Source organism: Biomphalaria glabrata, chromosome 13, assembly GCF_947242115.1.
Source record: "Biomphalaria glabrata chromosome 13, xgBioGlab47.1, whole genome shotgun sequence".
NCBI lineage: Eukaryota > Metazoa > Mollusca > Gastropoda > Planorbidae > Biomphalaria > Biomphalaria glabrata.
Window position 1 is genome coordinate 10,667,680 of NC_074723.1, and position 22,410 is coordinate 10,690,089.

The 22,410-nt window shown below is 38.3% G+C and overlaps 1 protein-coding gene across 7 annotated transcripts in view; it reads left to right on the top strand.

Annotated features, from left to right (window-relative positions):
- Window positions 1-22,410, top strand: part of LOC129922586 (uncharacterized) — a 73,720-nt gene that overhangs the window by 35,966 nt on the left and 15,344 nt on the right. For all 7 annotated transcript variants that reach the window (XR_008774557.1, XR_008774559.1, XR_008774558.1 and 4 more), the window contains one exon: window positions 3,216-3,317. Coding sequence is in view for 3 of the 7 variants with exons in the window: in XM_056009271.1 (XP_055865246.1) it covers window positions 3,216-3,317 (102 nt within the window). In the remaining 4 variants the exon portion in view is untranslated. The remainder of the gene's footprint in view (window positions 1-3,215; window positions 3,318-22,410) is intronic.

Consider the following 22,410-nt stretch of genomic DNA (forward strand, 5'->3'; position numbering starts at 1 on the left):
TATGGTACCATCATAAGGTCTGGTCCTGTTTGCTGCCTTTATATGGTACCATCATTAGGTCTGGAAGTGTACACGGTTCAAGGTAATTTCTTTAACTTCGACCTCAACATGCCTATAAAAATAATAGAAGTTTGCCTGACTCGACTTTAGTCTCTTCAGGGACAACGGGGTCATTTAGTTTCAAAGTAGAACTGAAATTACGCAGAGGATGAAGGAAAATGTTAGCTTTAAACAAATCTCTACCCTAGTACCTGCCCTATACTAGTCATGCTAATGTCGTCTTTGTTATCAAATGTACTTGTCGATCCTAAATAATCTTTACGGGCAAGATTTGATGACGCAACTTTTATAAAAAAAAAAATGTTATCGCGTACTCTCGTTCCTTGACAACACCTTTCTCACACGTCCCCAACTAAAGTTCCCCCTCGCGTCGGCGTTTAATAGGATTAGAGATTAGCTTACAGGTTTACACTTCTTATGTTTAGACTTGTCTGATTAATGGAAGATTAAATATTAGCTTTAGCAAAGTCCAGATCTAGAACTAAATATAATGTTTTGTTCAATGTGAAATAGTGCTGCCTTTCTAATGTATAGATTAGATGGCACATTTCGAAAATGATGCTATGAATTATTTTTTTTGACTGATTAAAATTGAAATTATTATATTATTTTGCAAATATAAACTCGGAATTAATGTAGAATATTTCTGAAGCTTAGCATTTCGAAGTTAATCGACTTAAATCTAATATTTTGTAGATTAAACCAAAAAAAATAAATTTCTGTTATTACAGACGTTACTGCAAAAGAGAAGATAATTGCGTCCTACGCATTCACTTCATGTCTAGTCATGCATATTAATCCCTGACTTAAGCTCTGCTAAGTCGTTGGTTTCACTGGCTGATTCGGGCAACCCTTTTCATTCTCTAATCTTATTGAACAGTTTTCCAACTTCCATAATTTCAACTGTGTGACATCTTCTCTTGAGAAACTTCAAACTTCTATCTCTTTTGACGGGGAAACACTGCACGACCTTGTCGTCTTATCCGTCTGTAAATCATAGGCGTCCTCAAGGGAGGAGTCAAAAGTGTTGATGTTTGGACACACTTATGTCATTGGATAAAAAAAATTGGGAAGAAAAAGAGAGCTGTCTAATATTATTCTCTCTGTCTATCTATCATCTATCTATCTATCTATCTATCTATCTATCTATCTATCTATCTATCTATCTATCTATCTATCTATCTATCTTTATATATATATATGGATGGCTGCCTGGTCGTGAGGTTTGCGCGCTGGACTGTCGTTCGGATTTATCGATGGTCGAGGGTTCAAATCCTGCCCACTCCCATCCCCCGTCGTCCTGCGGGAGGTTTGGACTAGGAAGTAAACTATCTTCAACTCTGAAGGAACATCCGAGACATGTAAAACAAAACATATAAATGTCTTTCTGTGTTACATATATGTCTGTCTGCTATCATTTTCTTTCTTCTCTCTCCAAATCTTGTTTGTCCCCTGCCTCTTGCTAATCTAGAGTGTCCAATGCTATATAAGCATCAACACTTCAACAAAATCTAATAAAATACTCTGAAAGACACAAAGATAAAGGCACATTTCTCATCCCATATGCTAGGACAAATTTGTACAAATACTCCTTCTTCCCTAATGCTATTAGAGCATGGAATGGGTTGCCTGAGCTAGCCAGGAAAACCAGTGACTTGGCAGAATTTAAGTAATTGATTAATATGCATGACTGAATGCATGACGCGTAGGACGTAATCATCTTCTTTTTTGAAGTAACGTCTGTATTATATAAGATAAGATAAGACACTTTCTCTGTTCTTTTGTTCCAACGTTTTGTGCGTTAAATCTTATTATTTTAAACACACACAAAATGCTAACAAACATTTTTTTGGGAGAAATGGGATCAAATATCCTTGGGCCTAGTGGCGGTTTACGTCTTCGAGACCTGCCTCATTTTAGAGAATTACTTTTTTTTTTTTAAATTAATAATAGCCAAAAATTGAGCAAATTTTTGGGAAGAAAAAACTATGTCTACGCAAAAGCTTTCTGCCTCAACTATTGGAACAAGAAAAATAAAAAAATGGGAATCAGACACACTAACACACACATAAAGCGACACACACAAATACTCACAGATACACTTAGAAGTGCGCTTCCCATTTCCGCCTTTTTCTATGTTCTTCCTTAGTACATAGTCCTTCTTATAATAATACTGAGGAAAATAAATCTAACCAACCATATTTCAAATTATTTGAATTTTTAGTATTATCTTATCCTGATCTCACTGTCAAAACAGTAGCGCATACAGTCTGATATTACCGCCCCTAATAGAGCCCATTCTCTCCCCTTATTTGCTCTTCAATTTCAGGATCTCTCACTTGCCTCCATTCTCACCCGCCCATGTTTTAACGCCCACACTTTCATCCCCCTCAAAGCCCCACTCACCCCTTTAGACTTTTGTTGACAGTGACGCCTCTGCGTGATAGTGTCGTCAGTTCAAATACTTTGACGACCAGTACACGACGGGCGCTATTGACTTCTCAACTCACTTTGGCAAACAGTGTCGTCAGGCACCCTCCATTAAGCTGGGCCAGCCACTCCCGTCAAAGAGTCTAAACACGGTTAATTTAAGCGCTCGACCTGAAACTCACCCTACATAGTTTTCTTTCTTTCTTTCATGCTTTTATTTCCCTTCTTTCTCTCCTTCCATGTTATCAATGTAAGTGTCTCCCTTAACGCTCATTCGGGTGAGGAATGCGATGTACACATAATGGGACCCTAGGTGTTAGGAAGGTCGCATATATCTTCTCGTCTGTACACAATTGTATTACAAGTGTTCATCATTGTTCTGTGACCACAGTGTAAGAATCTTTAAAAAAAAAATGAAAGTTCATTTCACTGCCAACTTTGAACATTTACTTGTCCTCAGAAGTCTCCCTGGGATTCGTAATGTCTCATGTCTGGAGTGCTGTCTTCGGCTTTTAGTCAGACATCAACTGAAAAAAAAAACGAATTAAAGATTGCTTGGGTTGTTACTGCTGTGCTTTTTTTTTCTTAGCAAGGAATGTCAAATTGTCTCTTTTTTTTTTTTTTTGGGTTGGGGGGGGAGGTGTTGGGGGGTGTTGATTTGTATTTGTGTAAAACTGTTCAATGTGTGGACAGAGACTAATTTAATCTTTATTTTATATTTGAAGGTGAAGGCCGTAATCTACGTTGTCCTCGTTGGCTGCTGTTTCACACTGAATGCGCATGCGTGGAATTTCGATGATGCAGACGAAGGTGAAGACTTGGCGCATGTAAGTGACCTAATTATTTTATTACATAAACAAAGCGCCATAACGCTTGGAAATCTTTCTACTTCTGTCTACTTATGTCCGCACGATCTCATTCCCACCTTTTAAGAAAACTGACCAGTCAAACTTTACATGAGAGCTCAAACAGCTGCTTGACTATCCCCCCAAAAAACTGACCAAAACGTTCTTCATGGAAATATAAAATGTTTATTCTGTACAGACAGACAGACAGACAGACAGACATATCACACACTATTATGTAAGGCTTGTAACACTATCATGTCGTGATGGGTTAACCTGCGGGAAAAAAAGGATTTGGCCTCAGCTCTGGAAAAAAGAGAGGCAAAGGAAAAATGGCTGGCTCTTCCACCAAAGCAATAGTCAGCTTTACCTGCGTTGTATGTGGATGGGGATGTCTTTCCGTTATAGGGGGTTCTACAGCCAGATGAAAACGTTCTCCACGACATAAACCATAGTCGCTCTTTGACTGAAGGAGGCAAACATCAATAATCAACATATATTATTTTGTCGTCAATGAGATTGTTCCGTATCTCTGACCTACTTTAAGTTAAGTCACGTGGTTGTGGTCTTACAAAGAAAACAAAAACAATATCTTTCTATGATTAAATGAAGATGTAGATCTAGTGCTAGATTTAGATATTCTAGATCTAGGCCTAATTCTTATAAATATATCAATTAGTGAATTATTGAAACATTTTTTATTAATTAAAGATCTAGATCTAGACCATTTCACATTCAAATAACAATGAAATGAATGCGGCCATAAAATGTAAACAACAATGCTACATAACAAAGAAGAAATCCGGAACAACTTCATTACTAGTAGCCTTCCATCTACTCTCTATCCCAAACCTGGCGTCACAAGTTTGTCTAAGCACTGCCCAGGAAATAACTCAACAACTAAGTATTAGAACCCAGGCAATAACTCAACAACTAAGTATTAGAGCCCAGGCAATAACTCAATAACTAAGTATTTAAACCTAGGCACTATCCTACCAATGCCTTGTAGATTCTCTAACAGACCATCTCAACACAATGAACATATTTAAATACATCTGTCATAATGGGAAGTACATTATGACTAAGTGATTGGTTAAGTACAAAATGTCGATCTAGTCTAGTACTCAGAAAAGTGTTTTGTACTGAAAAGGTGGAGCGCCAGTGCGTATCAGTGCATATGAAGTTTAGGCACGCATCCTGATGTTTCGTATAAAATCGTGATCTATGAGTTGTATGGAACAAAGCTTAAATCAAACAATTGCATCGCAGATCCTCATAAAAATTGCAAAGCATGAATTCAAAACGTGCCGTGTTTTCAAATGTAGCCATTTAGTTTGATGTTCAGGGTCAAATACAGATTTATTTCGAAGGAAACACACACACACACAAATGACACAAGCTAACATTTTATAGCCCATCCCATGGTCCACGTTGCTTCACCCACACCCAACCCCTATAAAATGCTGTTCCCCTTACGGTTCTCTATTCAAGTCTGACCTTCAGGGAACCTGGAGGGTGGAATCTGGACATGGATCTTAAAAAACGGCTCTAACGATGTTCCTATACATTTAGCAGTTAATGTATATCGCTGAGAAAAGAATTACTAGATTTCTAAGAATCACTTGCGTAATTCACCTCCTAGTTGGCACAGAAATTCGCAAGAGAGATCGGAAGAGACTAAATGATTTTGTAAGAAACAGGATGATGTCATTATTTTTGGCGTTTAAGCACTGGCTTGGCCCTGATTGCACAACATCACCTTAATTAGACATTTTCAATAAAAAAAAAGGAGAAAAGCACCACCCACTACAACACAGCAGGGTAATGGACATCATCCTTATCATAGGCTTCTTGATGTTTTTAACCCCATGCAGTTATACTTAGAGAGATTTATCACTAATTGACAATTAGCTTAAATATTATATTTCTTAAAACTGAGTTACTTTTTAAAGAGCTCATAAACATGTGCTTCCCTTTAGTAAGTCAAGTGATGAGTTATTTATGATGCAGCACTGACCTATGTTCTTAGGTCAATGACCGATCTATCCCCTCCTATTGTTTATTCACTCCGTAGCTCTAACGTCTAGTCTTTGTAAGTAGAAAGAGGTAACCAAAATATAGGTCAGTCATATGTATTAACCGATTTACGTTTAAAGTTAATATTTTGTGACTGTGTTTAGAGGTGCCACTATGTGGAACTGGAGGCACGGTGGCTGAGGGGTAAAGAGCTCGGCTGTCGAACCAGAGGATCCCGGGTTAGAGTCATGGTGAAGATTTTTAATTTCGTGATCTTTATGGTGCCTCTTAAGTACACCCAGCTGTAATGGGTACCTGACACTAGTTGGTGAAAAGTAAAAGCGGTTGGTCCTTCTGCTGGCCACATGACACCCTCGTTAATCATGAGCCGCACGGAAACAAATGACATCATCTGTCCTATAGACCATATGGTCTGAAAGGGGAACTTTACTGTTGCTATTTGGAATCGTGACAAAGGATTCCGGGTTCGAATCCTGGTGAAGAATGGAATTTTTCAATTTCAATATCTTTACGGCGCCAGAATCCCTCAGCTCTAGTGGGTACCTGACACTAGTTAGGAAAAGTAAATGCGGTTGCTCATTGTGCTGGCCACATGACACCTTCGCAAACCGTGGGCCACAGAAACAGGTAACCTTTACAGCATTAGTCCTATAGACCACATGGTCTGAAATGGGAACTACTTTACTTTATTATGTGGAATCGTGACAAAGATTGAATATAATGAGGTGTAGAGTATCGAAAAGTAAACGAGAAATTTAAAAAGAGAAAGAATACTAGAGTTATGCTTCTTGACAAGACTGTTTCAAGTTCGTACTTGTAATGTTGAGATGTTGGATTTACACAGCTAGAAAAACACTACTTAAGAAATATAGCCTACTATAGCCAGCGAATTTAGCCTCTTGGCTTCACACGGTTTGAACGGAGCAATGAAAACAATTCAGAACCATTATATTTTATCTTTGTTTAATATCTAAATCAAAAGCCTTTCGAACATAACTACAGAGCCCAACGATAGTCACCAGCTATTTTAAGAACTTAGAGAATTGCTATTTGAAAAGAGCAGTGAAGAGAAGACTATTCTCAAACCATATATGTCAGTGCAGAACTACAAACAGCTCTCCCTCCAAAGTGTTGCTAGGCAATTAGTGACCGCGTCCCAACACTTTATAGGCCTACTTCGTCTTTTAGTAATATCGATTTCTTGATTGATGTAGTAATTTAGACAATAAAGTTAATACTTTTTGAATGACTGGGCCGGAGATCAGTCTCAAAATGTTCTTTGTTGCATAAAGATCTAGAACAAAAGCTTGCAGTTTTTTAACGTATTATTATTATTATGTTAGAAATGAACGAGTAGTCATTCTCTGGCGCTGCCAGGGTCGAGTTTCGCCAAAGAGAAACAAAATTCATCGTAGTCCCTTTAACAGTTTCCACTGAGGAATTTTCTGGTGATGTGGCAGGTCTGCAGCAGTACCGCCCTCTGACAGGCAACGAGGATGTTCCTAGGAATGTTAAAAGCCTTGAAGGTGTCTGTGAGGTCAGTTGTTATTATCCCCTCGGTTGATATAACAATGGGGTATATTGTTATTTTGGACAATTTCCATAGACGCTTAATCTCCAAGCCTAGGTTCCCATATTTTCTTTGTTTTTCTATCTCAGTTTTTCTTAAATTATGAGACAGTGGTACGGCGATATCGATAATGGTAGCGGTTTTTTCTTTTTTATCGATGAACAGCAGATCCGGGCGATTGAAATCTACCGTTTTGTCGGTCAGAATAGGCCTATCCCAGTACAGCAGATGATCAGTAGACTCGAGAACCTCCTGCGGAGAGTATTTATAATAAGGGGGAGTGTCCTTATCGATCAATTTGTACGTCAAAGCCAGGTGTTGGTGTATTAACTTTGCAACTTGGTTATGGCGACCTAGGTAGGCTGATTCTGATAGGGCTGGACATCCTGCCATAATGTGTTCAATCGACTCGCCCACATTTCCACATTTTCGGCATTTGTCGACAACATTGAGTTTCAGGATATGCTTCTCGTAATTTTTTGTCCTGATTACTCTGTCCTGTATTGCTGTAACAAAGCCTTCTGTTTCAGGGTAGAGATGACCTGCTTTGAGCCATGTTAAGGAAGCAGCCTTGTCGATGTTGTCCCCATGTAATGAAGCCGGAAATTTTCCGTGGAGGGTTTTTTCTTCCCATTGGCGAATCTCATGCCCTACGTCGTCCAAACCGATATTGACATCAGCATTGTGTAGGTTCAGAGGGGTTGCATCGGAGTCGTATTTCCGTAGGAAGGAAACTAATTTGTTGCTGGAGGCGAGCAGTTTTGATCGTATTTTTAAAACTTGCATCTTACACAATTTGAAGATGTTCTGCAATCCACGACCCCCATCCTTCCTGGGCAGGTATAACCTTATGGTGGAGGACTTGGGGTGTAGGCATCGAAACTTGGTTAGTAATTTTCTAGTGAGTCTGTCAATGTCATGTAGGTCGGTGTCAGTCCATTTGATCACACCGAACGTGTAAAGGAGCACAGGGACGGCCCAGCTGTTAATTGCAGTGATGAGATTACTGCCAGACAGTTTGGTGTTGAGGATTTTATTAACTCTTTGCCTATATTTGCCAAGAAAGTCCTCTTTTAATTTTTTATGGTTTATCTTGGCATTCTGGTTTATTCCAAGATATTTATAAAGAGAGGCAGAGTTCAATTCCTCGATGCCTTCAAATGCAATGTTGGTGTTCGTTGCCTTGCCCTTTTTAATGCTTATGATGCCACACTTATCCAGGCCAAAAGACATACAGATATCGTCACTAAAGCATTTTACCGTTTTGATTAAGGTGTGTAATTTTTGCTCGGTTTCTGCATATAGCTTTAGATCATCCATGTATAATAAGTGGGACACACATTTTGTACATTTAGTGTCAACCCTAAAACCGTTTGTAGAGTCTTGGAGTAATGTAGATAGAGGATTAATCGCTAGGCAGAACCAGAGTGGAGATAGTGAGTCACCCTGGTATATACCTCTTCTTATGTGCACAGAACCTAGTTTATCACGATTTAGGTGCAGGTTTATCTTCCAATTATTCATACAGACTTTTAATAGTTGTTTTATTCTTGGGTTGATTCTATGGATGTCCAGGGTTTTTAATAGCCAATCATGCGGAACTGAATCGAAAGCTTTTTTGTAGTCGATGTAACACATGTGTAAATTTCTCTTTCTTCTATTAGCTTGATGCAATATAATACCATCTATAGTTAGCTGTACTTTACAGCCCATCGACTCTTCAATGCAACCTTGTTGTTCATCTGCTAGTAGCTTATGGGCAGAACAAAATTTATACATTTTACTTTTTAAAAGTGAAGTTAATAGTTTATACACCACTGACAGACAAGTGATAGGGCGATAGTTTGATGGTTGGTTCGGATCCCCTTTTTTGGGGAGGAGAGATGTTCTCCCTTCAGTGAGTTCTAACAGCATTGAAGACGGTTCTGATATTAGCTCGTTAAAACTTGATGTTAGTGGTGCATGTACGGCTGTAAGTTTTTTCAGCCAAAAGTTGTGTATATTGTCCGGTCCAGGAGCAGTCCAGTTGTGGGTTTTTGAAATAGCTGCGGAGACTTCCTCAGCTGTGAAATCCTCATCAGGCATTTCTGGTATTAGGTTGTTTTTAGTTTGGATTTCCTCGATCCAGTCAGCCTGCACATTGTAATGTAGCGGGTCGGACCAAAGCGCCGCCCAGTAGTCGGTAAAGGAGCCGTGTTTAGTGCTATCAATGGTTTGAATTTTGTCAGCACCATTATCAGCTAGTTTACGGAAGAACTGTTTTCTCGTGTGCTGAAATAAAGCGTTATGCTCCTTTCTTTTGGTGGTTTCGTTGTAGCGCTTTAACCTAGCTCCCTTTAGTTTAGCTTTCTGTCTCAGAGTATCTTTCAAACATAAGAGTCGTGCGTGGCTATCACAGTCCGTCAATTTGATTCCAGTTGTTTTTAGTATTGTCTTTATTTTGTTAAGTATTTTCGCGGAATGGTTGTTTCCCAGATATTGTCCAATTGTATCCATTTGGCTTCTCAGTTGATTAATATTGTCTTCAAGGCGCCTTTTCCATGCTGGCACATGTTGTTTTGGTCTTTGATTAATTGGGCCTAGCTCGAAGGTCTTTTGTCCAGAGTGCTCCGTGACAGCCACAGCGGCGCAGTATATAGCGAGGTGTGTCTCAAACAAGTTTCTTGGTGTTTCAAAATGGTTGTCTAAGACTTTATTTATTTCATTAATATATGTGTTTGTCTCTTTCTTGACGTTTAGCTTGGGGATACGAGGCCTAGAGTTAAGATTGGTGTTTTTATAACGGTCTATAAGATTAGAAAATTTTGAGTGTAGCTCATTGCTTATTGCCGATGTTGGGTCATTCTCTTGTTGGTTGGGTGTTCTACTAATGTCTTCGTTGGTCGGCTGTGTGGGCGTGTCGTTTATGTCTGAGATGAGCTCTTGTATATGAAGCTCATGACCTACTTCCCTTCTTATCACGTCAATTTCTGCAGGGGTCAAATAACATTTTTTAATTATTACAGATCTTCTGTCTACAACATTCTGCTCTGTAAGGTTTAGATTAGGGTATAATTTGTTAAATTCCAGGGAGAGTTTTTGCCTATAACCTGGGAGAGGTTTATCATCACAAATGTTTACACGGAAGAACGATTTGATGATGTCTATATTCATTTCTCTCGTCCATTTGATCCTTTTGGCTCCTCTTGTTCTACCACCAACAGCACCTCTCAATTGTGTGGGGTGCGAGTCAGGGAGTAGACCGACCTCTTGTGTTTGGTCATGAGGTTGTGAATTGCCCTCAGTAAACACTCGACTCATTGGTGAATAATAGTTACCGCCTAATTTATTTCATATTCATCGCTGTCCTGGAAGAAGCAATTATTATTATGTTAGAAATGAACGAGTAGTCATTCTCTGGCGCTGCCAGGGTCGAGTTTCGCCAAAGAGAAACAAAATTCATCGTAGTCCCTTTAACAGTTTCCACTGAGGAATTTTCTGGTGATGTGGCAGGTCTGCAGCAGTACCGCCCTCTGACAGGCAACGAGGATGTTCCTAGGAATGTTAAGGGCCTTGAAGGTGTCTGTGAGGTCAGTTGTTATTATCCCCTCGGTTGATATAACAATGGGGTATATTGTTATTTTGGACAATTTCCATAGACGCTTAATCTCCAAGCCTAGGTTCCCATATTTTCTTTGTTTTTCTATCTCAGTTTTTCTTTTTTATTATTATTATTATTATTATTTTGGGTTGCCTTAGAGGCGTAGTTATACATCGAATGTTTAAAATAAATTAAATCAAGTTAGAGTATAATCGTGAAGTCTAGTATTTTGAACGCTCTCCAGGACTGTGCTTCATGCTTTGACTCCGATTTAAGTAAAAGGTAAAATATTTAAAAAAAATCAAAAAAAACTTCATGTATAACTTATAAAACTGTAAGAAGTTTAATTAAGAAACCTCCTCCCTTCCCACCACCAAATAGACCTTGATTGTCTTGTACGTATCAAGTACGTAATTACATCACAAGTAGACGGCAAAAAGAGAATCTAAATCGACCACCGTCGGTCAACGGCTATGCCTCCGCTAGATGTGGCAAAATATGAGTAGCCAAGTGAAATACTGTACTCCTCATTAATCTTCGGACTCACAGAAAAGTTTTATTAGAAAAAGAAATTTTGGTGGCTAACCTGGCGGGGAATTCGCAAACTTATATCTCCCAAAATCATAAGCTTTATTTAAAAAGATGTTTATGAGGATGTGAAAAGTTGCTCCCCTTGCGTTTAGTGTTTAGTCTCTAACCATCTGGACAATATTCCCTCTCAACTAGAGCGTGAGAACAAATGAAAAGGTGTTTTTTTTTTCTTGTTGTAAGTATAGAATAATTATTTTATTTCATTAAAGCTTTAGAGATAGTGTAGGCCTTTGGTTTAAAACACAACCTTTGATACGAATATATTCAGTTCAGATTGTTAGTCTTTAAGTATAGGGCAGATAATTAATAGGTCATCTGTTCCTATACTTAATGAGATGTCATGTTGGGTGTACTCTTGGGCGCCCTAAAAGTCCAGAAATTTAAAAAATCCAAGTCTTCACCGAGATTCGAACCCGGGACCACTCAGCCACCGCTCCCCTTTCCTTTCCTTAACCGCCATTACGTCTTTATGCTTGCACTAAGAGTTGTCGCCAGGCACGTGGCAGGGCTACGTGTCACTCATGTTTAAGTATCTCAAACAATGAGAGTGTGTAAGAAGGAGATTATTATTCCCCCTGGGACGCGCTAAGATTCCTAGATGAGTTTAGTGACGTCCTACGAGTCCACTCGCCTCCAGTAGGTGACGTACATCGAATACTAAAACCATTCTCAGGTTCTTGGTAGGACAAGTTCAAGTGGCTAACACCTGGACTGAAAGATGACTGCCACCAGGGATTCTCAGAATATATTTAAGATTCTTTATCTTTCATAACTACAACTGTTTTGAAGGGGTGAAGTTATTTAAATAGATTTTTTTTAATAGTTATTTTCTAGTTAGAGCTAGAGTCTAATCAGATCGAAGTTCTTTGTGATGTTGGTTTGTTGTTTTATTTCCATTACCGAAAAGAACTAATAAAAGCAATGGGTTTTATTTTCCTGCACAAATTATGGAAACACTGTATTAACAAGAAAATATAAAAAATATACTTTAAAAAAAAAAAAGCTATATTTAGCACAGTTTCGTCCTAGTTTGGATCGAGTTTGTAACAGATCTAGACCAACTTTAAAAATAAAGTTCTCTTTTCAGTACTTGCGATCTATAGGGTAAATGATGTAAAGGTCATCTGTTTCTGTGGCTCAGGGTTAACGAGGGTGTCATGTGGCCAGCAGAATAAACAACCACCTTTACTTTTCCCAATGTCAGGTACCCAATAGTGCTGGGTGGACTCAGAGGCGCCCAATGATCCCGAAATTTAAAATCACAGTCTTCACCAGGGTTCCAACAATAAAGAAGCCTTTATAAAGATAGAAAAAAAGGTGAACGACCTGAATTCAAATCCATGGCTCAAGCTATCTAGTGTTTCTATAGTCTCGTCCTATTTTTTGATGTTCTGTTCACTAAGACTCAGAAGACGACCAATTAAGCTTATACCACCACTTCAGTCAAGTATAATTTCTTTCCCTTGTTCTAGATACCAAACAAAATAATTAATTACCCATCTTTACATATTGATTCTTGTGTTGTCAGATAAAAGAAACAATTGTGCAAAATCTCAGCTTGATCCGAGATTGGGTGTTGGGAGAAGTAACGTGACCAGACAGACAGAGTGAGTTGATGTAAGATTTGTACAAAGAAATGTTCAGTTCGTAATTACTTGAAAGGTTCTAATTAGAATTATTTCACTTTAAACTGGAGGTTGATGTTTCCCATAGTCATGTTTTCTAATGACAGTAGTTGACTGACTCCTTCTGTTGCTTTGTTTACAGTAAGAGTTACCTTAGATATCAGGTTCACTTGCAAACCTTGCGACCTACAACCAGAAAATGTAAAGCTTATCTATTTCTATAGATGACGGTTAACTACTAACTGCCTTTATTTCTAGTTTACATTTCCAAGATAATGTCAGGTATCCATTATTGTTGAGTAGACTCAGTCGCGTCCGAAAAATTCCAGTCTTTATCGGATTCACATTCTAAACCTTTTGCTTCAATTATAGAGAGCTATACATCACCTTCTATATTTTTTTTTATTGGAAACTCTTGACAAATTAATTCTTGTATACTTTTCTAGCTGCGACGTAAAGTCAAGTCCCCCTTTCAGACCTTGTAATCTATGGGGCAAATGATGTAAAACCATCTGTTTCTACTGTTAAAGAGGGTATCATGTGGCCAGCACAACGACAATCTCCTTTACTTTTCCCCTTCTAATGTCAGGTAACCAATAGAACTGGGCAGACCCAGATGCGCCCACGGATCCCAAAATTAAAAATCCCAGTTTTCACCAGGATTCGAACCGGTAAACCCTGGTTCAGAAGCCAAGTGCTTTACCGCTCACCCTCCGCGACATAATTAAATCTAAAAATACACTTCTCTAGCAGCGACAGAATTGAAATTAAAATGTTGGTCAAGTCTTTATGTGCAGCTTCACGTGTCCGCAACACAGTTATACACACGCCCGCGCACGCACTTGCAGACTCTTTCGACTCGCACGTTGGGTAAATATTGTTTATGGATGTCCTCCTGCCCTCGGGGCGCCAGGGCGCGTCTTTCACAAAACCTAAATTTGGACTCGTTGCGGTGTAACCAACCACCCCGTTCGTTCCATATCCATCTTTTTTTGTTTAATCTTTTCGGTTTGACAGTTCGTTGAAATGGCGAGTGTCAGCGTCAATGACATTAATCATAGCTGACAATGCAACATTGCTGAACGTTGTCCTCTGACACTGAATGACGCCTCCATGAGTGAAAGTAGTTATAGATAGATGTTAAGTGAATGTATGGATATGTTCACTAGATGCTATTGTGATATTTAAAGATCAGTTTTACGTGCATTGGTATTTTATTTAAAAGTCATTGCCTTCTCTAGTTTAAAAAAGGCTTCAGGGAAAATCCAAAAATGTAAACTCAGTTATTAAGTCTTGAATTGTGACATAAAGCTTACGCGTTTCATATGTCAATATAGCCATGCATGTTAATCACGCTTTATCTTAAATAAAATAAAATAAAATAAGATAAGATATTTGTATTGGTTCAAACAATTGGACAATTAGTTTGACTACAAATGTTAGCATTACTACATTAAAAATAACAATATAGATCTAGAGGCCAAAATAAAATCCATTACCGACGGCAGTAATAAATAGCATAAAGAAAATATAAATCGACCATCGGTGGAAAATGGTCACGCCTGCGCCGAGTGTGGCAAAGTATTTGCCGAGGCTGTGCAGCCACGGGAAATTCCGCATTCCTCTTAATCTTCGGACTCGAAGACAAGCCTTTTATTATAGGTGCAAATACAAACAACTTTAGAAATTAGAGCACCAAAAGAAAATTTTAGCTTACTGGGTGTGTGAGTTTTGTAATACTAGTAAAACTGGGCACCAAGCGACATTAGAGAGGTTGCTCTTCAATGACCCTGCTTCTGATGTATCTCGATGCATTGGATTTCTGTATGGTCATAAAATATGAATAATGAATTGTAGTTCAATACATTTTAGTGTAAACTTCAATGTACAGTATAGAATGTACATCAACAGTATAGAATTTACATCAACAGTATAGAATCTACATCAACAGTATAGAATGTATATCAACAGTATAGAATCTACATCAACCGTATAGAATGTACATCAACAGAATAGAATCGACATCAACAGTATAGAATGTACATCAACAGTATAGAATTTACATCAACAGTATAGAATGTACATCAACAGTATAGAATGTACATCTAAAAATATAGAGTCTATATCCACAGTATAGAATGTGCATCTAAAAATGTAGTGTCTATATCCAAAATATCCCTGGCATTTATATGACTATACGTATTTTAAAATTCTTTTTTAGCGGTCCCCGACGCTATTAGTTTTGTGTGAAATGTCTGTCCGTCTGTCCGTCTGTCCGTCCGTCCGTCCGTCCCGTTTCGATCTCGTAAACTAGAAAAGATAGTGAAAATCCGACATTACAATATTTTAGACCATGCGGCCCACGAGAACCTTTTATGCGGCCCGCGGACACCTACCGAAATCAGGTGTTCTCACAGGTTACACATATAAAAAATGCAAATATACTTAATAATAAATAATTCTAAATATCTATATAAATGTTAGAAATTTCTGATTCTTATCACTTTTGTGGAAGAGGCTAAAGAAACATTGTCTCTACATGTCATTCTAAAAGGTTAAAAGTAAAGGAAGATTATTCTTATTGGCAATATTTCTAAACATTCAGTCAAAGACACAAACTCAGGTCAGTATTTATTCAATGCTATGAAGAACTGTGTTGAAAGTGTTGAGTTGGCTTGCAACAAGATGGCATGTGTAACAACTGATGGAGCCCGTGCTTTGACTGAGAAAAATAGAACAATATCCCAACCATAAAATCTTAACGGGAAAGTTTGCGCAAAGCTGCATTGAATATCTAAAATATTATTGCCAAAACTGTATCAGTAATCAAACTTATCAGGGCTAAGGGAATTAACCACAGGTAGTTCCTAGAAGTACTTAAAGATTTGGAAACAAAATATTCCGATGTTTGGTAGCAAAGTGGCATTCGCTGGCCTAGCATGGGCAAGATGGTATTGAGCAGAATATGGAGTCTCAAGGAAGAAACTATGTCCCATGAAAGACATTGACTGTGAGTCTGTGGCTAATATTTCTAATGAAGAGTGGAAGACAGACTTCACTTTTACATCGGGAATAGTGCAGTGGGTTGTTTCAACATGAAATGTAAGTGCATGTTAAATCTTTTCAAACAAAGCTTTCCCATTTCTCAAGGCAACCAACTGAATACAGTTTTTCGTCATGTTTCTTTGTTGAAAGGTTAAACTTTTTCTAGTGAAGTGGCTGAAAAGTACAAGACTTATTTGGATTCCTTGGGTTTGGAACTTGGAACCAGTTTTCAATTCCCTCTGCTTACCATTTGGTGTAGAAGTTGATTCAGCTCCAGAGGACATACCTCCAGAAAATTACAACCTAAAAGAGAAGTTTTTGTCAGTTCTTCCGCGGGAGTTCTATGGGTGCCAGAAGCAGTATTTCCACACTAATAAAAACTTTGCTGCTAAACTTTCACATTATTTGTGTCCACATACATCTGTGAAAAATTAATTTTTTCTTGTCTGAAAATAAATATGTGTAATCACAGGTCGATGCTTACTGAATGTAATTTGACAGCAGTCACAATGATAACAAGTAAAACTAGTTCCACAGTTCCGGAACATTATGGACGAGTGTAAATGGTTCAATACTTCACATTAAGTACAACTGTACATTTATGGTAAAATGTTGCGATATAAAAATAACTATAGAAAAATAATTTTAATAATCGTAAAATTAGTTTCAGAAATGGCAATTGCTGGCTATAATTCCTTAATTGGGAGTGTTAAAAAAATGAACTGTAATGTATAAAACAGTATAAATGTGAATTAAAAGATATTATACAGTTAACTAGCGTATTTTTCTGATTTGTAATTACATATTTCATATCAATTTATGCGGTCCCCCTTTCCCAAAATTTGTTTAATGCGGCCCTCGATAGAAAAAGGTTGCTCACCCCTGTTTTAGATCACACAAAGCACACATGCAACGGCTACTTTTCTTTTCTGAAAGCGAAAAATCTAATTTTTTAAATCACTTATGCAAGCAGTTTTTTTCATAAAAATACACCACTTTTACAACTATTAACCATGTATTAACTATTAAACACTCAAACACTTGAGGCTCGATGGTAGAATAAATAACCGTTTTCCATATTTTTAACACATTTATGGAAACGGTTGTAGATTTTTTGTCAAAAATATTTGTTTTTATATTTGTATTGTTAAGTTATGTAAGTTCCGTTATACTAAGTACTATATTCACACACAAACAAATGTTTACTATTTTTTAAAGAGAAAAAAACTATTTAGTGTGCATGATAAGTTAAACCTAATTTAAAACGAATAGTAATCTTGCAAACTGCCTTTTTCCATTAATCCTTTAACTTCGACATAGTATCATACTCGGTTATTCCAATGAATAGATTGATCCTTTGCAATTATAAGACTTTGGTTAGGCCAGGTGAGGCGCGGTAGCTGAGCGGTAAATCGCTTGGTTTCCGAACAGGGGTCCCGGGTTCGAATCCTGGTGAAGACTGGGATTTCAACTTCGGAATCTTTGGGCACCAAGCTCCAATGGGCACCTGACATTAGTTGGGGAAAAGTTGGTCGTTGTGCTGGCTACATGACACCCTCGTTAACCGTAGGCCACAAAAACAGATGAACTTTAACTCATCTGCCCTATAGACCACAGGGTCTGAAAGGGGAACCAGTAAGGCCAGGTTCACATCCAACTTTGCATTCACTTTCACCTATCCCTTGATCTGCTGGACATGGGGCACTACACAAGATCTGTCAACCTTCTTTCTCCATTCTTATCTCACATTTGTCTTTGATATAATGACATTCGGATGTTCTTTCTGAAAATATTGAAGCCTGCCTGGGTGGACCACTTCGGGGGCCGATTTTGAGTTTGTGTTTCCACACAAACTGTCTTTGTAACCTTGTTTATTAGTAGTAATGAAATATAAATATTTATGAGCGGCCCTAAGTGAGAGAAATAGCAAATCGGATTCTCTTTCTATCATGAAATATTTGATAGGCTCAATGTTTCTAGTTTTAAAAAAAAGGGATAGTATATTTTTTTTGCAATTAACAATTAGTATGTCGGCTTTTAAAAAACATAATGGGTAAAAAAAAGTGAATAAAAATCGTTTTTGGGAAAATTAACCGCCGACGAAAATTAATCGCGAAATGAAATTAGTTGTTCTAGCACATAGTATGTAATAACAATAAATTTTCTTTTTTTTTTTCGTCCAGCCCTAGTGGAAGAAGTTTTGATGAATGAGTGAATTTATAAAATAGATTTTTGGGAAAGCCGCACCTTAAGTGAGAGGGAGAGAAAATAACTGTACCTACGATAGATGTTTAGTAATAATACAGTGCTACTTTAAGTATCATCTCTCTCTCTCTCGCTCTCTCTCAATTACATAATTAGACATCGTTTCAAAACGTCTGTGTACTTCCCAAAACCGTTAGCACACTCTAAAGTCTGTGTAAGACTAAGCTCTTTTTTACACCCACACCTTTTATCAGATTTCCGATTCGAACTTTTTTTTTGTGCCCCATAAAATGTCCACCACTAGTGGCGTCAGACATCTTGAACTAACAGAGGCGACCATCTTGACCCCATGATTGCGTGGATGGCTAGGCGTCAAACTACTTAGCGAAAAGCCAACTATTGGTAGAGGATCTTGGTTTTTTTTTTTTTTATTTGCTTGTTTGTTGTTTGGATTTTTTTTTCGTTCCGTTTCTGAATACTGAGGTCAAAGTTCGTATTTTTACAAAGAGTTAAAGTTTATTGTTAAAGTTTATAGTTAAAGTTTATTGTTATCGTTTATTGATTACCTTGCTAAAAAAAAATCATCTGCATAGTAATAAACATTGAACTTTTTTCCAAAGTTCAGAGAATCTTGAATATTATTTGCAAACCATCTTTAACCCTAACCATCAAACCCTAAAAAAAATGGTAACAAAATATATGACAGCAGGTGGACGGGATAATAATTCACAATCCAATGTCATCAGACATTTCCATCTTCAAAAGATTTATTTGGATATTAAAAATCATCAGGGCGTAATGAACCAAACAAAAAGGGCGACGATTGGAAATTTCCCTCCAGCAGTTGACGTCTGAAACCCGCGCAAACCGACAGAAGACGCTAAGCCTTTACAACTTCAGAAGTGCTTTGTCGTTTTAAAACCAGGCGAGACCACTGAAATGATGCTACTGGATGGGAGAGGATCTAAGTCTGCAATCTAACTGAACCAGCCCAACTTTTGTCCCTTCACAGTATTGAGGAGTTCCTCCTTTTTGCCAACCAAAGTGTGTTGCCTTGTACAAGTACAAGTTCATTTATCTTCTTTATCTTCTCAACCGCTGTTGGCGTATTATATTTAAACTTATTGTTAACTCCAACATGTAAAACCAACCTCCCACCTCTCTATATATATAAGCCCACAGATAAACAAAAACTATAACAATTAATATATCATTTATAAATTTACAGTGAAATATTTTAATTTCCGACCATTAAAGATGTTAATTCGACCTTATATTTCATAATAAGAAAAAAAAGAATGAATGACGTAATAAAAATGTGTTGCTTATTTTTACACTTCCTCATTTAGATCAAGCTCAAGTGTCTGGTTGTAATGTCTTTTGAAAAGTTGAAACATAAAATACAAGAAATAATTTGTTTTATCTTTCATTGCAGCTTGTGTTTTGATTCTCAATGGGACATTTATTATTGCCTTGAATGAAACTTCTATTTTTTAATTCACCTAGAAATCATATTCACACAGTGCAATAAATACGGCCGTGAGATTCAAATGAAGATAAAGGGAAAAGGCGATGAGGAAATGCATGATATAAATTGTTGTTGTTGTTTTAAATCACAGAAAGATGGCAGAAGCAGATCTCTGGGCCCGTCTTTGTACTGATTGATTTACTTATAGTTTGTTAACTTTAATCTTGTCACTGGAATTAAAGGCACGTAGTGATCAGTTTTAGTTGCTTTTCTGTATGTCACTTTGTTCGCTAAAGGTTGGACATATTTCGGGTGTTCCTTCAGAGTTGAAGGTAATCTACTTCCTGGTTCAAACCTCCTGCAGGACGACGGGGGATGGCAGCGGGAGGGTCTGACCATCGAGACAGTCCAAAGCGTAAAACTGACGACCAGGGAGCCATCTAACTCTAAGCAACTCATTTTTTTCAAAATTGACATTTCATATAGGCGATGTCTGTCTAGTTGTCTGTTAGTTGTGTAGATATCTGTCTGGTTGTATGTCTAGTTGTCTGTCCAGCTGTCTGTCTAGCTGTCTCCTCGATAGATCTCTTTAGAAATTTCTTATCTATGAGTTTCTCGTAAGGCTTTACCCCCCCCCATCTCCTCTTGTCTCTCTCTGTCTCTCTCTCTGTCTCTCTCTCTCTCTTTCTCTCTCTGTCTCTCTCTGTCTCTGTCTCTCTCTCTCTCTGTCTCTCTCTCTTTCTCTCTCTGTCTCTCTCTGTCTCTCTCTGTCTTTCTCTCTCTGTCTCTCTCTGTCTCTGTCTTTCTCTCTTTCTGTCTCTGTCTCTCTCTCTGTCTCTCTCTCTCTTTCTCTCTCTCTCTGTCTCTCTCTGTCTCTCTCTGTTTCTGTCTCTCCCTGTCTCTCTCTCTGTCTCCCTCTTTCTCTCTCTTTCTCTCCCTGTCTCTCTTTCTCTCCCTGTCTCTCTTTCTCTCCCTCTTTCTATCCCTGTCTCTCTCTCTCTGTTTCTCTCTCTCTCTCAGTCTCTCTCTGTCTCTCTCTCTCAGTCTCTCTCTCTCTCTCTTTCTCTCTCTCTCTGTCTCTCTCTCTTTCTCTCTCTCTTTCTCTCTCTCTGTTTCTCTCTTACTCTCTCTCATTTTCTCTCTCTGTCTCTCTCTCAGTCTCTCTCTCTTTCTCTCTCTCTGTCTCTCTTTCTCTCTCTCTTTCTCTCTCTCTCTCTCTGTCTCTCTCTCTTTCTCTCTCTCTGTCTCTCTCTTTCTCTCTCTCTCTCTCTCTGTCTGTCTCTCTTTTTCTCTCTCTCTCTCTCTTTCTCTCTGTCTCTCTCTCTCTTTCTCTCTTAGTTATTATCTATAAACTACGTTTTGATATATTAATTTTTATCCCTATCAATATATATATATATATATGTGGTGAAATACCACAACCTCTGTCACCCAGGGGTCACGAGACTCCTCCATTTCGTTCGGACTAAGAACTTACCTTTTTCCTGCGAGGACGTCCGCAAAGTGGTAAACCAATGTAAAGCTTGCGCTGAACTGAAGCCTAGATTCTTCAAACAGTTTTCAGGCACCCTCATCAAGGCTACCCAACCATTTCAGAGAGTAAGCATTGATTTTAAGGGGCCACTCCCATCTGCTACTCACAACAAATACTTATTAACAATGGTGGATGAGTACTCACGCTTCCCATTTGCCTACCCATGTCCCGATATGTCCTCATCTACTGTCATAAAGTGTTTAAATCAGCTGTTTTCCTTAGTTGGGATGCCAGAGTACGTCCATTCTGACAGAGGTACGTCCTTTATGTCGAGAGAGGTGCAATCCTTTCTGCACGAGAGGGGAATAGCTACAAGTAGAACAACAGCTTTTAATCCTTCAGGCAACGGACAAATTGAACGACTAAACAAAACTCTATGGAACGCTGTTACTTTAGCACTGAAAGACCTCGATCTCCCGATCTCGAGATGGGAGCTTGTCTTGAACCAGGCCCTATACTCGATTAGATCATTACTATCTACGGCAACAAACGAAACTCCACATGAGAGAGTTTTCCGGTTCAATCGGAAATCCTCCTTCGGGATATCTATCCCCACTTGGCTATCTAGCCCAGGTCGAGTGTTGCTGAGAAGAGAGAACCGATCTTCAAAGTATGATCCTCTCTCGGAGGAAGTCGAATTGCTGATGTGTAACCCCCAATATGCCGTCGTACGGTTGCTCAGCGGTAAAGAGGAGACGGTCTCTCTAAGACGCTTGGCTCCCACCCCCTCCCCATCCACAACAACAAGTGAACCTTCGTTCTTCCCTCAGAGTGAGGATAATGAATATCCTCCAGCAACTCAAAACACGGAAGTACCAGCCAACACCCCTACGGTGATACAAGAAAGGAAAGAACCCCTGGTAGGCTCTGAGGACCTCCGAGCGCTTCCTCTTGAAAATACCCCACTTGACGCTCAGGAACTCACTAGTGACTCCCAAACTGTAGAACAGGATAGTCAACCCCGTTACAACTTAAGAGAGAGAAGAACCAGACCGAACTATAGAGTCTAGAGTTGTTTCTTTATTGCACTACCTATGTTCTACATAAACTGGCATTGTTATCTCTTGCTACTGATACTAGAGTTTACTTTTCACTTACTTACGTGCATGTTTACTTACTACACTATTTGTTAATACTTAAAACAGAAACTAGTAATTGTTTATAAGTCATACAACAGATACTGGTTTTTAGGTTTCTTTGTATCACCATTTATTAATGTTTACAAGAGAAATTAATATTTCGACACTGTTTATTGATCTATTGTATTACATGCACTGGCATTCTCTTTTTATTTATGCTATTGGCCTACTATATTACTATACTTGCTATTTTAATTCTAGGCGGGGTGAATGTGGTGAAATAGTTACTATTTGTTTATGTTTGTGTAACGTCGTGAGAATGTGTTCACAACATTGATCTA